This window comes from Strongylocentrotus purpuratus, unplaced genomic scaffold (assembly GCF_000002235.5).
Source record: "Strongylocentrotus purpuratus isolate Spur 01 unplaced genomic scaffold, Spur_5.0 spur5_scaffold_5, whole genome shotgun sequence".
Classification (NCBI taxonomy): domain Eukaryota; kingdom Metazoa; phylum Echinodermata; class Echinoidea; order Camarodonta; family Strongylocentrotidae; genus Strongylocentrotus; species Strongylocentrotus purpuratus.
In genome coordinates, this window is record NW_022145611.1 from 40,338,723 (window position 1) to 40,355,904 (window position 17,182).

Consider the following 17,182-nt stretch of genomic DNA (forward strand, 5'->3'; position numbering starts at 1 on the left):
AGTCTAACAATTAATCTAGAACCTTCAAGATTGCCCTCAACGAGTAGAAAATTGTTATTTTCTTCTTGAAATTCAAACAGTCCCCCATTCATTTCATTACAAACCGTCTCTCTTTCTCTTTCATAGAACTGCATTTAATTTTTTGTATTACTGTTCTACTTTCATCTGAAGTCTTCGTAGGCACACGTTGAACCTATTGCAACTCATCTGCAATGTAATCTGTATGTTTAGAGTTAAGTTTGATGTTCTTTTTTTTTTCCGTTTCGCTTCCTCCCAATATCTTTCTCCCTCTATCTTTTTTTTCTTTGTCTTATCTTCTTTTCTTTTTACCCTTTCCTCCCTTTTTCAGGCCCCCGCTAAAGAAGGGGGGGGGGACCGCGGTCGATTCACCCTTCCCCGATCCACCATAGCTGTATACATTCATTGAATATATTTCAACAAATTGCGGTGGGTTGAGGTTTCCATCCTTTCTAAACAGTCAACTACTTGAACATTTGTTTCACTGAAAGGGTATATTCTAAACTAATTAGCAAGTACCATCAGGTTTAAAAGTATTGTATGATAAGAATGAAAGCTTTGTTTTGCACGTTTGTTGCAATAAACTAAAAATAAGTGTTCATTTTTAAAATTGTTCATAAGGTTATGAATGTAGATTGCTAATTAATTGTAGTTTGGAGTACATTTTCAGCGACTTGTCTCATGAAAATCAAGGGGCTTGAATAATAGTGCTGATTTTATTGAATAGCTCTATCTTGTGTTATAAAAGAAAGAGTGAAAAATAATTTTGTGACGGATTGGACTATTTTTAGCGATAGGACCCGGGGTAGCCTAACAATTTGTCAACCTTGTCATTTATGTTCGACACTGTAGCTTGATTCACATTTTTGTAATTTGGGAAGATAAAATGATTCTTTAACTTTTTACGTCAGGCCATCGCTGGGAATCAACTAAAAAAAGGCCATTAAAATAAATTAACACTGAAGCTTTTCACTGTTGATCAAGTGGATATGCAAGCCGTGAGTTGAATTTGACTCTGATACGAAGCATGAAAGACTAGGTATCTATAATGTCTTGATGAGAAAGGAGCATTTGCTTTATGTCATAGGTGTTTGCATTTAATCTGCCTTGACTCGATAGCTTACCTGCACACGGAGACCCAGCATAACCAGCAGAGCACGCACAAGTATACATGTTCACTCCATCAGTACAATCTTCATTAGCCATACACGGACCGGAAGCACATTCGTCGATATCTATGCAAATTGAGTTGTAATGATATTCATTGGAATGAAAGTGACAAGAAAATAATTTCCATGTTGTCATATTTGTCCATATTTAGCGATTAACAGGAAAATCAAACAACAATTGCTTTTAAATGCATATTAACGACAAATGAGAAAAAAATCTACTTAATTTGTAAAACTATTAATCAAAAAATAAAATAAAGTAAACAAACTAAATCTATCTTGCATTCGTCCGATTAATTTCCAAATTCATGGACTAAGAAGAAGTAAAAATCTATAAAAAAAACAAGTTTCGTTGTCACTGACAATCCTTGAAGAGGCCCTCGAAGAAAAAGAAAATAACAGGAAAATTAAGTAAAAACTGACATTTTAAATAATGACAGGTAGGTTTTTTAGGTAGGCTTTCCCCAAACTTTAGCCCACTCCATTTTCGGGAGGGAGGGGGGGGGGGGGGGTGGGTTAGTGTTTGAAAGTTAAAATGTTGATTTTGACATATATAAAGGGGTTAAGTGCACGATATTACCGTATATCATGGCTTAAATCATCGTTATCATTACGTGTCTAATAATTTCCTTTGAAACCAAAAGATTTGTCGACGTTAAATCCTGATGTTACAACATATGTTCATACCTGTACCACACAACTCTCCAGTATATCCTGCATTACATTGACATGCATTGCCCTCACCATTACAGGTACCTCCGTTCATACATGTGTTGGGAGCAGAACAATCAACTGCAGAGAGAAGAGAAAACATCCTTAAATTAACGAATCTTTATATTCACCGTTTACGTGGAAATGCATGAATGACGAGTATTCAGACGCTCTGGAGTTTTATTAATTCAGAACCTTTATGATAGCCGTCTTGAAATTTGCATTTAAAAAAGTTAATCCATCCCTTAAAATTTTCACTGACCCTATTGGTTTATATTGTTGGGAAGCAATTCTTTGTCACACATACATACACACTCTCTCCTAAGGACAATTTTATAGAATAAAGGTTTGTCTTGGAAACGATTTCTATCTTTTCGGTTAAGGTCCAGGACTACAAAACACCCCAGAATGACCCAGAGGGCCCCTGTCATGTTGCAGCGGCAGAGGCCTATGTTGTCAGTTGTCTATGCAGGGGAAGGAGCCACCGGACGCTCTTAATTAAGTCTAACAATTAATCTAGAACCTTCAAGATTGCCCTCAACGAGTAGAAAATTGTTATTTTCTTCTTGAAATTCAAACAGTCCCCCATTCATTTCATTACAAACCGTCTCTCTTTCTCTTTCATAGAACTGCATTTAATTTTTTGTATTACTGTTCTACTTTCATCTGAAGTCTTCGTAGGCACACGTTGAACCTATTGCAACTCATCTGCAATGTAATCTGTATGTTTAGAGTTAAGTTTGATGTTCTTTTTTTTTTTCCGTTTCGCTTCCTCCCAATATCTTTCTCCCTCTATCTTTTTTTTCTTTGTCTTATCTTCTTTTCTTTTTACCCTTTCCTCCCTTTTTCAGGCCCCCGCTAAAGAAGGGGGGGGGGGGGACCGCGGTCGATTCACCCTTCCCCGATCCACCATAGCTGTATACATTCATTGAATATATTTCAACAAATTGCGGTGGGTTGAGGTTTCCATCCTTTCTAAACAGTCAACTACTTGAACATTTGTTTCACTGAAAGGGTATATTCTAAACTAATTAGCAAGTACCATCAGGTTTAAAAGTATTGTATGATAAGAATGAAAGCTTTGTTTTGCACGTTTGTTGCAATAAACTAAAAATAAGTGTTCATTTTTAAAATTGTTCATAAGGTTATGAATGTAGATTGCTAATTAATTGTAGTTTGGAGTACATTTTCAGCGACTTGTCTCATGAAAATCAAGGGGCTTGAATAATAGTGCTGATTTTATTGAATAGCTCTATCTTGTGTTATAAAAGAAAGAGTGAAAAATAATTTTGTGACGGATTGGACTATTTTTAGCGATAGGACCCGGGGTAGCCTAACAATTTGTCAACCTTGTCATTTATGTTCGACACTGTAGCTTGATTCACATTTTTGTAATTTGGGAAGATAAAATGATTCTTTAACTTTTTACGTCAGGCCATCGCTGGGAATCAACTAAAAAAAGGCCATTAAAATAAATTAACACTGAAACTTTTCACTGTTGATCAAGTGGAGATGCAAGCCGTGAGTTGAATTTGACTCTGATACGAAGCATGAAAGACTAGGTATCTATAATGTCTTGATGAGAAAGGAGCATTTGCTTTATGTCATAGGTGTTTGCATTTAATCTGCCTTGACTCGATAGCTTACCTGCACACGGAGACCCAGCATAACCAGCAGAGCACGCACAAGTATACATGTTCACTCCATCAGTACAATCTTCATTAGCCATACACGGACCGGAAGCACATTCGTCGATATCTATGCAAATTGAGTTGTAATGATATTCATTGGAATGAAAGTGACAAGAAAATAATTTCCATGTTGTCATATTTGTCCATATTTAGCGATTAACAGGAAAATCAAACAACAATTGCTTTTAAATGCATATTAACGACAAATGAGAAAAAATCTACTTAATTTGTAAAACTATTAATCAAAAAATAAAATAAAGTAAACAAACTAAATCTATCTTGAATTCGTCCGATTAATTTCCAAATTCATGGACTAAGAAGAAGTAAAAATCTTTAAAAAAAACAAGTTTCGTTGTCACTGACAATCCTTGAAGAGGCCCTCGAAGAAAAAGAAAATAACAGGAAAATTAAGTAAAAACTGACATTTTAAATAATGACAGGTAGGTTTTTTAGGTAGGCTTTCCCCAAACTTTAGCCCACTCCATTTTCGGGAGGGAGGGGGGGGGGGGGGGTGGGTTAGTGTTTGAAAGTTAAAATGTTGATTTTGACATATATAAAGGGGTTAAGTGCACGATATTACCGTATATCATGGCTTAAATCATCGTTATCATTACGTGTCTAATAATTTCCTTTGAAACCAAAAGATTTGTCGACGTTAAATCCTGATGTTACAACATATGTTCATACCTGTACCACACAACTCTCCAGTATATCCTGCATTACATTGACATGCATTGCCCTCACCATTACAGGTACCTCCGTTCATACATGTGTTGGGAGCAGAACAATCAACTGCAGAGAGAAGAGAAAACATCCTTAAATTAACGAATCTTTATATTCACCGTTTACGTGGAAATGCATGAATGACGAGTATTCAGACGCTCTGGAGTTTTATTAATTCAGAACCTTTATGATAGCCGTCTTGAAATTTGCATTTAAAAAAGTTAATCCATCCCTTAAAATTTTCACTGACCCTATTGGTTTATATTGTTGGGAAGCAATTCTTTGTCACACATACATACACACTCTCTCCTAAGGACAATTTTATAGAATAAAGGTTTGTCTTGGAAACGATTTCTATCTTTTCGGTTAAGGTCCACGACTACAAAACACCCCAGAATGACCCAGAGGGCCCCTGTCATGTTGCAGCGGCAGAGGCCTATGTTGTCAGTTGTCTATGCAGGGGAAGGAGCCACCGGACGCTCTTAATTAAGTCTAACAATTAATCTAGAACCTTCAAGATTGCCCTCAACGAGTAGAAAATTGTTATTTTCTTCTTGAAATTCAAACAGTCCCCCATTCATTTCATTACAAACCGTCTCTCTTTCTCTTTCATAGAACTGCATTTAATTTTTTGTATTACTGTTCTACTTTCATCTGAAGTCTTCGTAGGCACACGTTGAACCTATTGCAACTCATCTGCAATGTAATCTGTATGTTTAGAGTTAAGTTTGATGTTCTTTTTTTTTTTCCGTTTCGCTTCCTCCCAATATCTTTCTCCCTCTATCTTTTTTTTCTTTGTCTTATCTTCTTTTCTTTTTACCCTTTCCTCCCTTTTTCAGGCCCCCGCTAAAGAAGGGGGGGGGGACCGCGGTCGATTCACCCTTCCCCGATCCACCATAGCTGTATACATTCATTGAATATATTTCAACAAATTGCGGTGGGTTGAGGTTTCCATCCTTTCTAAACAGTCAACTACTTGAACATTTGTTTCACTGAAAGGGTATATTCTAAACTAATTAGCAAGTACCATCAGGTTTAAAAGTATTGTATGATAAGAATGAAAGCTTTGTTTTGCACGTTTGTTGCAATAAACTAAAAATAAGTGTTCATTTTTAAAATTGTTCATAAGGTTATGAATGTAGATTGCTAATTAATTGTAGTTTGGAGTACATTTTCAGCGACTTGTCTCATGAAAATCAAGGGGCTTGAATAATAGTGCTGATTTTATTGAATAGCTCTATCTTGTGTTATAAAAGAAAGAGTGAAAAATAATTTTGTGACGGATTGGACTATTTTTAGCGATAGGACCCGGGGTAGCCTAACAATTTGTCAACCTTGTCATTTATGTTCGACACTGTAGCTTGATTCACATTTTTGTAATTTGGGAAGATAAAATGATTCTTTAACTTTTTACGTCAGGCCATCGCTGGGAATCAACTAAAAAAAGGCCATTAAAATAAATTAACACTGAAACTTTTCACTGTTGATCAAGTGGAGATGCAAGCCGTGAGTTGAATTTGACTCTGATACGAAGCATGAAAGACTAGGTATCTATAATGTCTTGATGAGAAAGGAGCATTTGCTTTATGTCATAGGTGTTTGCATTTAATCTGCCTTGACTTGATAGCTTACCTGCACACGGAGACCCAGCATAACCAGCAGAGCACGCACAAGTATACATGTTCACTCCATCAGTACAATCTTCATTAGCCATACACGGACCGGAAGCACATTCGTCGATATCTATGCAAATTGAGTTGTAATGATATTCATTGGAATGAAAGTGACAAGAAAATAATTTCCATGTTGTCATATTTGTCCATATTTAGCGATTAACAGGAAAATCAAACAACAATTGCTTTTAAATGCATATTAACGACAAATGAGAAAAAATCTACTTAATTTGTAAAACTATTAATCAAAAAATAAAATAAAGTAAACAAACTAAATCTATCTTGAATTCGTCCGATTAATTTCCAAATTCATGGACTAAGAAGAAGTAAAAATCTATAAAAAAAAACAAGTTTCGTTGTCACTGACAATCCTTGAAGAGGCCCTCGAAGAAAAAGAAAATAACAGGAAAATTAAGTAAAAACTGACATTTTAAATAATGACAGGTAGGTTTTTAGGTAGGCTTTCCCCAAACTTTAGCCCACTCCATTTTCGGGAGGGAGGGGGGGGGGGGGGGGGGGTGGGTTAGTGTTTGAAAGTTAAAATGTTGATTTTGACATATATAAAGGGGTTAAGTGCACGATATTACCGTATATCATGGCTTAAATCATCCGTCGTTATCATTACGTGTCTAATAATTTCCTTTGAAACCAAAATATTTGTTTTGCACGTTTGTTGCAATAAACTAAAAATAAGTGTTCATTTTTAAAATTGTTCATAAGGTTATGAATGTAGATTGCTAATTAATTGTAGTTTGGAGTACATTTTCAGCGACTTGTCTCATGAAAATCAAGGGGCTTGAATAATAGTGCTGATTTTATTGAATAGCTCTATCTTGTGTTATAAAAGAAAGAGTGAAAAATAATTTTGTGACGGATTGGACTATTTTTAGCGATAGGACCCGGGGTAGCCTAACAATTTGTCAACCTTGTCATTTATGTTCGACACTGTAGCTTGATTCACATTTTTGTAATTTGGGAAGATTAAATGATTCTTTAACTTTTTACGTCAGGCCATCGCTGGGAATCAACTAAAAAAAGGCCATTAAAATAAATTAACACTGAAACTTTTCACTGTTGATCAAGTGGAGATGCAAGCCGTGAGTTGAATTTGACTCTGATACGAAGCATGAAAGACTAGGTATCTATAATGTCTTGATGAGAAAGGAGCATTTGCCTTATGTCATAGGTGTTTGCATTTAATCTGTCTTGACTTGATAGCTTACCTGCACACGGAGACCCAGCATAACCAGCAGAGCACGCACAAGTATACATGTTCACTCCATCAGTACAATCTTCATTAGCCATACACGGACCGGAAGCACATTCGTCGATATCTATGCAAATTGAGTTGTAATGATATTCATTGGAATGAAAGTGACAAGAAAATAATTTCCATGTTGTCATATTTGTCCATATTTAGCGATTAACAGGAAAATCAAACAACAATTGCTTTTAAATGCATATTAACGACAAATGAGAAAAAATCTACTTAATTTGTAAAACTATTAATCAAAAAATAAAATAAAGTAAACAAACTAAATCTATCTTGAATTCGTCCGATTAATTTCCAAATTCATGGACTAAGAAGAAGTAAAAATCTATAAAAAAAAACAAGTTTCGTTGTCACTGACAATCCTTGAAGAGGCCCTCGAAGAAAAAGAAAATAACAGGAAAATTAAGTAAAAACTGACATTTTAAATAATGACAGGTAGGTTTTTTAGGTAGGCTTTCCCCAAACTTTAGCCCACTCCATTTTCGGGAGGGAGGGGGGGGGGGTGGGTTAGTGTTTGAAAGTTAGAATGTTGATTTTGACATATATAAAGGGGTTAAGTGCACGATATTACCGTATATCATGGCTTAAATCATCGTTATCATTACGTGTCTAATAATTTCCTTTGAAACCAAAATATTTGTTTTGCACGTTTGTTGCAATAAACTAAAAATAAGTGTTCATTGTTAAAATTGTTCATAAGGTTATGAATGTAGATTGCTAATTAATTGTAGTTTGGAGTACATTTTCAGCGACTTGTCTCATGAAAATCAAGGGGCTTGAATAATAGTGCTGATTTTATTGAATAGCTCTATCTTGTGTTATAAAAGAAAGAGTGAAAAATAATTTTGTGACGGATTGGACTATTTTTAGCGATAGGACCCGGGGTAGCCTAACAATTTGTCAACCTTGTCATTTATGTTCGACACTGTAGCTTGATTCACATTTTTGTAATTTGGGAAGATTAAATGATTCTTTAACTTTTTACGTCAGGCCATCGCTGGGAATCAACTAAAAAAAGGCCATTAAAATAAATTAACACTGAAACTTTTCACTGTTGATCAAGTGGAGATGCAAGCCGTGAGTTGAATTTGACTCTGATACGAAGCATGAAAGACTAGGTATCTATAATGTCTTGATGAGAAAGGAGCATTTGCTTTATGTCATAGGTGTTTGCATTTAATCTGCCTTGACTTGATAGCTTACCTGCACACGGAGACCCAGCATAACCAGCAGAGCACGCACAAGTATACATGTTCACTCCATCAGTACAATCTTCATTAGCCATACACGGACCGGAAGCACATTCGTCGATATCTATGCAAATTGAGTTGTAATGATATTCATTGGAATGAAAGTGACAAGAAAATAATTTCCATGTTGTCATATTTGTCCATATTTAGCGATTAACAGGAAAATCAAACAACAATTGCTTTTAAATGCATATTAACGACAAATGAGAAAAAATCTACTTAATTTGTAAAACTATTAATCAAAAAATAAAATAAAGTAAACAAACTAAATCTATCTTGAATTCGTCCGATTAATTTCCAAATTCATGGACTAAGAAGAAGTAAAAATCTTTAAAAAAAACAAGTTTCGTTGTCACTGACAATCCTTGAAGAGGCCCTCGAAGAAAAAGAAAATAACAGGAAAATTAAGTAAAAACTGACATTTTAAATAATGACAGGTAGGTTTTTTAGGTAGGCTTTCCCCAAACTTTAGCCCACTCCATTTTCGGGAGGGAGGGGGGGGGGGGGTGGGTTAGTGTTTGAAAGTTAAAATGTTGATTTTGACATATATAAAGGGGTTAAGTGCACGATATTACCGTATATCATGGCTTAAATCATCGTTATCATTACGTGTCTAATAATTTCCTTTGAAACCAAAAGATTTGTCGACGTTAAATCCTGATGTTACAATATATGTTCATACCTGTACCACACAACTCTCCAGTATATCCTGCATTACATTGACATGCATTGCCCTCACCATTACAGGTACCTCCGTTCATACATGTGTTGGGAGCAGAACAATCAACTGCAGAGAGAAGAGAAAACATCCTTAAATTAACGAATCTTTATATTCACCGTTTACGTGGAAATGCATGAATGACGAGTATTCAGACGCTCTGGAGTTTTATTAATTCAGAACCTTTATGATAGCCGTCTTGAAATTTGCATTTAAAAGAGTTAATCCATCCCTTAAAATTTTCACTGACCCTATTGGTTTATATTGTTGGGAAGCAATTCTTTGTCACACATACATACACACTCTCTCCTAAGGACAATTTTATAGAATAAAGGTTTGTCTTGGAAACGATTTCTATCTTTTCGGTTAAGGTCCAGGACTACAAAACACCCCAGAATGACCCAGAGGGCCCCTGTCATGTTGCAGCGGCAGAGGCCTAAGTTGTCAGTTGTCTATGCAGGGGAAGGAGCCACCGGACGCTCTTAATTAAGTCTAACAATTAATCTAGAACCTTCAAGATTGCCCTCAACGAGTAGAAAATTGTTATTTTCTTCTTGAAATTCAAACAGTCCCCCATTCATTTCATTACAAACCGTCTCTCTTTCTCTTTCATAGAACTGCATTTAATTTTTTGTATTACTGTTCTACTTTCATCTGAAGTCTTCGTAGGCACACGTTGAACCTATTGCAACTCATCTGCAATGTAATCTGTATGTTTAGAGTTAAGTTTGATGTTCTTTTTTTTTTTTCCGTTTCGCTTCCTCCCAATATCTTTCTGCCTCTATCTTTTTTTTCTTTGTCTTATCTTCTTTTCTTTTTACCCTTTCCTCCCTTTTTCAGGCCCCCGCTAAAGAAGGGGGGGGGGGACCGCGGTCGATTCACCCTTCCCCGATCCACCATAGCTGTATACATTCATTGAATATATTTCAACAAATTGCGGTGGGTTGAGGTTTCCATCCTTTCTAAACAGTCAACTACTTGAACATTTGTTTCACTGAAAGGGTATATTCTAAACTAATTAGCAAGTACCATCAGGTTTAAAAGTATTGTATGATAAGAATGAAAGCTTTGTTTTGCACGTTTGTTGCAATAAACTAAAAATAAGTGTTCATTTTTAAAATTGTTCATAAGGTTATGAATGTAGATTGCTAATTAATTGTAGTTTGGAGTACATTTTCAGCGACTTGTCTCATGAAAATCAAGGGGCTTGAATAATAGTGCTGATTTTATTGAATAGCTCTATCTTGTGTTATAAAAGAAAGAGTGAAAAATAATTTTGTGACGGATTGGACTATTTTTAGCGATAGGACCCGGGGTAGCCTAACAATTTGTCAACCTTGTCATTTATGTTCGACACTGTAGCTTGATTCACATTTTTGTAATTTGGGAAGATAAAATGATTCTTTAACTTTTTACGTCAGGCCATCGCTGGGAATCAACTAAAAAAAGGCCATTAAAATAAATTAACACTGAAACTTTTCACTGTTGATCAAGTGGAGATGCAAGCCGTGAGTTGAATTTGACTCTGATACGAAGCATGAAAGACTAGGTATCTATAATGTCTTGATGAGAAAGGAGCATTTGCTTTATGTCATAGGTGTTTGCATTTAATCTGCCTTGACTTGATAGCTTACCTGCACACGGAGACCCAGCATAACCAGCAGAGCACGCACAAGTATACATGTTCACTCCATCAGTACAATCTTCATTAGCCATACACGGACCGGAAGCACATTCGTCGATATCTATGCAAATTGAGTTGTAATGATATTCATTGGAATGAAAGTGACAAGAAAATAATTTCCATGTTGTCATATTTGTCCATATTTAGCGATTAACAGGAAAATCAAACAACAATTGCTTTTAAATGCATATTAACGACAAATGAGAAAAAAATCTACTTAATTTGCAAAACTATTAATCAAAAAATAAAATAAAGTAAACAAACTAAATCTATCTTGCATTCGTCCGATTAATTTCCAAATTCATGGACTAAGAAGAAGTAAAAATCTATAAAAAAAAAACAAGTTTCGTTGTCACTGACAATCCTTGAAGAGGCCCTCGAAGAAAAAGAAAATAACAGGAAAATTAAGTAAAAACTGACATTTTAAATAATGACAGGTAGGTTTTTTAGGTAGGCTTTCCCCAAACTTTAGCCCACTCCATTTTCGGGAGGGAGGGGGGGGGGGTGGGTTAGTGTTTGAAAGTTAAAATGTTGATTTTGACATATATAAAGGGGTTAAGTGCACGATATTACCGTATATCATGGCTTAAATCATCGTTATCATTACGTGTCTAATAATTTCCTTTGAAACCAAAAGATTTGTCGACGTTAAATCCTGATGTTACAACATATGTTCATACCTGTACCACACAACTCTCCAGTATATCCTGCATTACATTGACATGCATTGCCCTCACCATTACAGGTACCTCCGTTCATACATGTGTTGGGAGCAGAACAATCAACTGCAGAGAGAAGAGAAAACATCCTTAAATTAACGAATCTTTATATTCACCGTTTACGTGGAAATGCATGAATGACGAGTATTCAGACGCTCTGGAGTTTTATTAATTCAGAACCTTTATGATAGCCGTCTTGAAATTTGCATTTAAAAAAGTTAATCCATCCCTTAAAATTTTCACTGACCCTATTGGTTTATATTGTTGGGAAGCAATTCTTTGTCACACATACATACACACTCTCTCCTAAGGACAATTTTATAGAATAAAGGTTTGTCTTGGAAACGATTTCTATCTTTTCGGTTAAGGTCCAGGACTACAAAACACCCCAGAATGACCCAAAGGGCCCCTGTCATGTTGCAGCGGCAGAGGCCTATGTTGTCAGTTGTCTATGCAGGGGAAGGAGCCACCGGACGCTCTTAATTAAGTCTAACAATTAATCTAGAACCTTCAAGATTGCCCTCAACGAGTAGAAAATTGTTATTTTCTTCTTGAAATTCAAACAGTCCCCCATTCATTTCATTACAAACCGTCTCTCTTTCTCTTTCATAGAACTGCATTTAATTTTTTGTATTACTGTTCTACTTTCATCTGAAGTCTTCGTAGGCACACGTTGAACCTATTGCAACTCATCTGCAATGTAATCTGTATGTTTAGAGTTAAGTTTGATGTTCTTTTTTTTTCCGTTTCGCTTCCTCCCAATATCTTTCTGCCTCTATCTTTTTTTTCTTTGTCTTATCTTCTTTTCTTTTTACCCTTTCCTCCCTTTTTCAGGCCCCCGCTAAAGAAGGGGGGGGGGACCGCGGTCGATTCACCCTTCCCCGATCCACCATAGCTGTACACATTCATTGAATATATTTCAACAAATTGCGGTGGGTTGAGGTTTCCATCCTTTCTAAACAGTCAACTACTTGAACATTTGTTTCACTGAAAGGGTATATTCTAAACTAATTAGCAAGTACCATCAGGTTTAAAAGTATTGTATGATAAGAATGAAAGCTTTGTTTTGCACGTTTGTTGCAATAAACTAAAAATAAGTGTTCATTTTTAAAATTGTTCATAAGGTTATGAATGTAGATTGCTAATTAATTGTAGTTTGGAGTACATTTTCAGCGACTTGTCTCATGAAAATCAAGGGGCTTGAATAATAGTGCTGATTTTATTGAATAGCTCTATCTTGTGTTATAAAAGAAAGAGTGAAAAATAATTTTGTGACGGATTGGACTATTTTTAGCGATAGGACCCGGGGTAGCCTAACAATTTGTCAACCTTGTCATTTATGTTCGACACTGTAGCTTGATTCACATTTTTGTAATTTGGGAAGATAAAATGATTCTTTAACTTTTTACGTCAGGCCATCGCTGGGAATCAACTAAAAAAAGGCCATTAAATAAAAATTAACACTGAAACTTTTCACTGTTGATCAAGTGGAGATGCAAGCCGTGAGTTGAATTTGACTCTGATACGAAGCATGAAAGACTAGGTATCTATAATGTCTTGATGAGAAAGGAGCATTTGCTTTATGTCATAGGTGTTTGCATTTAATCTGCCTTGACTTGATAGCTTACCTGCACACGGAGACCCAGCATAACCAGCAGAGCACGCACAAGTATACATGTTCACTCCATCAGTACAATCTTCATTAGCCATACACGGACCGGAAGCACATTCGTCGATATCTATGCAAATTGAGTTGTAATGATATTCATTGGAATGAAAGTGACAAGAAAATAATTTCCATGTTGTCATATTTGTCCATATTTAGCGATTAACAGGAAAATCAAACAACAATTGCTTTTAAATGCATATTAACGACAAATGAGAAAAAAATCTACTTAATTTGTAAAACTATTAATCAAAAAATAAAATAAAGTAAACAAACTACATCTATCTTGAATTCGTCCGATTAATTTCCAAATTCATGGACTAAGAAGAAGTAAAAATCTATAAAAAAAAACAAGTTTCGTTGTCACTGACAATCCTTGAAGAGGCCCTCGAAGAAAAAGAAAATAACAGGAAAATTAAGTAAAAACTGACATTTTAAATAATGACAGGTAGGTTTTTTAGGTAGGCTTTCCCCAAACTTTAGCCCACTCCATTTTCGGGAGGGAGGGGGGGGGGGGGGGGGTGGGTTAGTGTTTGAAAGTTAAAATGTTGATTTTGACATATATAAAGGGGTTAAGTGCACGATATTACCGTATATCATGGCTTAAATCATCCGTCGTTATCATTACGTGTCTAATAATTTCCTTTGAAACCAAAATATTTGTTTTGCACGTTTGTTGCAATAAACTAAAAATAAGTGTTCATTTTTAAAATTGTTCATAAGGTTATGAATGTAGATTGCTAATTAATTGTAGTTTGGAGTACATTTTCAGCGACTTGTCTCATGAAAATCAAGGGGCTTGAATAATAGTGCTGATTTTATTGAATAGCTCTATCTTGTGTTATAAAAGAAAGAGTGAAAAATAATTTTGTGACGGATTGGACTATTATTAGCGATAGGACCCGGGGTAGCCTAACAATTTGTCAACCTTGTCATTTATGTTCGACACTGTAGCTTGATTCACATTTTTGTAATTTGGGAAGATTAAATGATTCTTTAACTTTTTACGTCAGGCCATCGCTGGGAATCAACTAAAAAAAGGCCATTAAAATAAATTAACACTGAAACTTTTCACTGTTGATCAAGTGGAGATGCAAGCCGTGAGTTGAATTTGACTCTGATACGAAGCATGAAAGACTAGGTATCTATAATGTCTTGATGAGAAAGGAGCATTTGCTTTATGTCATAGGTGTTTGCATTTAATCTGCCTTGACTTGATAGCTTACCTGCACACGGAGACCCAGCATAACCAGCAGAGCACGCACAAGTATACATGTTCACTCCATCAGTACAATCTTCATTAGCCATACACGGACCGGAAGCACATTCGTCGATATCTATGCAAATTGAGTTGTAATGATATTCATTGGAATGAAAGTGACAAGAAAATAATTTCCATGTTGTCATATTTGTCCATATTTAGCGATTAACAGGAAAATCAAACAACAATTGCTTTTAAATGCATATTAACGACAAATGAGAAAAAATCTACTTAATTTGTAAAACTATTAATCAAAAAATAAAATAAAGTAAACAAACTAAATCTATCTTGAATTCGTCCGATTAATTTCCAAATTCATGGACTAAGAAGAAGTAAAAATCTATAAAAAAAAACAAGTTTCGTTGTCACTGACAATCCTTGAAGAGGCCCTCGAAGAAAAAGAAAATAACAGGAAAATTAAGTAAAAACTGACATTTTAAATAATGACAGGTAGGTTTTTTAGGTAGGCTTTCCCCAAACTTTAGCCCACTCCATTTTCGGGAGGGGGGGGGGGGGGGGGGTGGGTTAGTGTTTGAAAGTTTAAATGTTGATTTTGACATATATAAAGGGGTTAAGTGCACGATATTACCGTATATCATGGCTTAAATCATCCGTCGTTATCATTACGTGTCTAATAATTTCCTTTGAAACCAAAATATTTGTTTTGCACGTTTGTTGCAATAAACTAAAAATAAGTGTTCATTTTTAAAATTGTTCATAAGGTTATGAATGTAGATTGCTAATTAATTGTAGTTTGGAGTACATTTTCAGCGACTTGTCTCATGAAAATCAAGGGGCTTGAATAATAGTGCTGATTTTATTGAATAGCTCTATCTTGTGTTATAAAAGAAAGAGTGAAAAATAATTTTGTGACGGATTGGACTATTATTAGCGATAGGACCCGGGGTAGCCTAACAATTTGTCAACCTTGTCATTTATGTTCGACACTGTAGCTTGATTCACATTTTTGTAATTTGGGAAGATTAAATGATTCTTTAACTTTTTACGTCAGGCCATCGCTGGGAATCAACTAAAAAAAGGCCATTAAAATAAATTAACACTGAAACTTTTCACTGTTGATCAAGTGGAGATGCAAGCCGTGAGTTGAATTTGACTCTGATACGAAGCATGAAAGACTAGGTATCTATAATGTCTTGATGAGAAAGGAGCATTTGCTTTATGTCATAGGTGTTTGCATTTAATCTGCCTTGACTTGATAGCTTACCTGCACACGGAGACCCAGCATAACCAGCAGAGCACGCACAAGTATACATGTTCACTCCATCAGTACAATCTTCATTAGCCATACACGGACCGGAAGCACATTCGTCGATATCTATGCAAATTGAGTTGTAATGATATTCATTGGAATGAAAGTGACAAGAAAATAATTTCCATGTTGTCATATTTGTCCATATTTAGCGATTAACAGGAAAATCAAACAACAATTGCTTTTAAATGCATATTAACGACAAATGAGAAAAAATCTACTTAATTTGTAAAACTATTAATCAAAAAATAAAATAAAGTAAACAAACTAAATCTATCTTGAATTCGTCCGATTAATTTCCAAATTCATGGACTAAGAAGAAGTAAAAATCTATTAAAAAAAACAAGTTTCGTTGTCACTGACAATCCTTGAAGAGGCCCTCGAAGAAAAAGAAAATAACAGGAAAATTAAGTAAAAACTGACATTTTAAATAATGACAGGTAGGTTTTTTAGGTAGGCTTTCCCCAAACTTTAGCCCACTCCATTTTCGGGAGGGAGGGGGGGGGGGGTGGGTTAGTGTTTGAAAGTTTAAATGTTGATTTTGACATATATAAAGGGGTTAAGTGCACGATATTACCGTATATCATGGCTTAAATCATCCGTCGTTATCATTACGTGTCTAATAATTTCCTTTGAAACCAAAATATTTGTTTTGCACGTTTGTTGCAATAAACTAAAAATAAGTGTTCATTTTTAAAATTGTTCATAAGGTTATGAATGTAGATTGCTAATTAATTGTAGTTTGGAGTACATTTTCAGCGACTTGTCTCATGAAAATCAAGGGGCTTGAATAATAGTGCTGATTTTATTGAATAGCTCTATCTTGTGTTATAAAAGAAAGAGTGAAAAATAATTTTGTGACGGATTGGACTATTTTTAGCGATAGGACCCGGGGTAGCCTAACAATTTGTCAACCTTGTCATTTATGTTCGACACTGTAGCTTGATTCACATTTTTGTAATTTGGGAAGATTAAATGATTCTTTAACTTTTTACGTCAGGCCATCGCTGGGAATCAACTAAAAAAAGGCCATTAAAATAAATTAACACTGAAACTTTTCACTGTTGATCAAGTGGAGATGCAAGCCGTGAGTTGAATTTGACTCTGATACGAAGCATGAAAGACTAGGTATCTATAATGTCTTGATGAGAAAGGAGCATTTGCTTTATGTCATAGGTGTTTGCATTTAATCTGCCTTGACTTGATAGCTTACCTGCACACGGAGACCCAGCATAACCAGCAGAGCACGCACAAGTATACATGTTCACTCCATCAGTACAATCTTCATTAGCCATACACGGACCGGAAGCACATTCGTCGATATCTATGCAAATTGAGTTGTAATGATATTCATTG

General features: G+C 35.3%; 1 protein-coding gene across 1 annotated transcript in view; it reads right to left on the minus strand.

The window, feature by feature from the left end:
* The window catches only part of LOC100889823 (fibropellin-1-like), a 55,833-nt gene that overhangs the window by 21,655 nt on the left and 16,996 nt on the right, over window positions 1-17,182 (minus strand). The window contains exons 10-23 of the mRNA XM_030999209.1: window positions 17,040-17,150; window positions 15,782-15,892; window positions 14,522-14,632; window positions 13,258-13,368; window positions 11,591-11,695; window positions 10,861-10,971; window positions 9,191-9,295; window positions 8,462-8,572; window positions 7,209-7,319; window positions 5,945-6,055; window positions 4,277-4,381; window positions 3,546-3,656; window positions 1,875-1,979; window positions 1,143-1,253 (exon numbers count right to left, since the gene is read on the minus strand). Coding sequence (XP_030855069.1) covers window positions 1,143-1,253; window positions 1,875-1,979; window positions 3,546-3,656; window positions 4,277-4,381; window positions 5,945-6,055; window positions 7,209-7,319; window positions 8,462-8,572; window positions 9,191-9,295; window positions 10,861-10,971; window positions 11,591-11,695; window positions 13,258-13,368; window positions 14,522-14,632; window positions 15,782-15,892; window positions 17,040-17,150 — 1,530 coding nt within the window. The remainder of the gene's footprint in view (window positions 1-1,142; window positions 1,254-1,874; window positions 1,980-3,545; window positions 3,657-4,276; window positions 4,382-5,944; window positions 6,056-7,208; window positions 7,320-8,461; window positions 8,573-9,190; window positions 9,296-10,860; window positions 10,972-11,590; window positions 11,696-13,257; window positions 13,369-14,521; window positions 14,633-15,781; window positions 15,893-17,039; window positions 17,151-17,182) is intronic.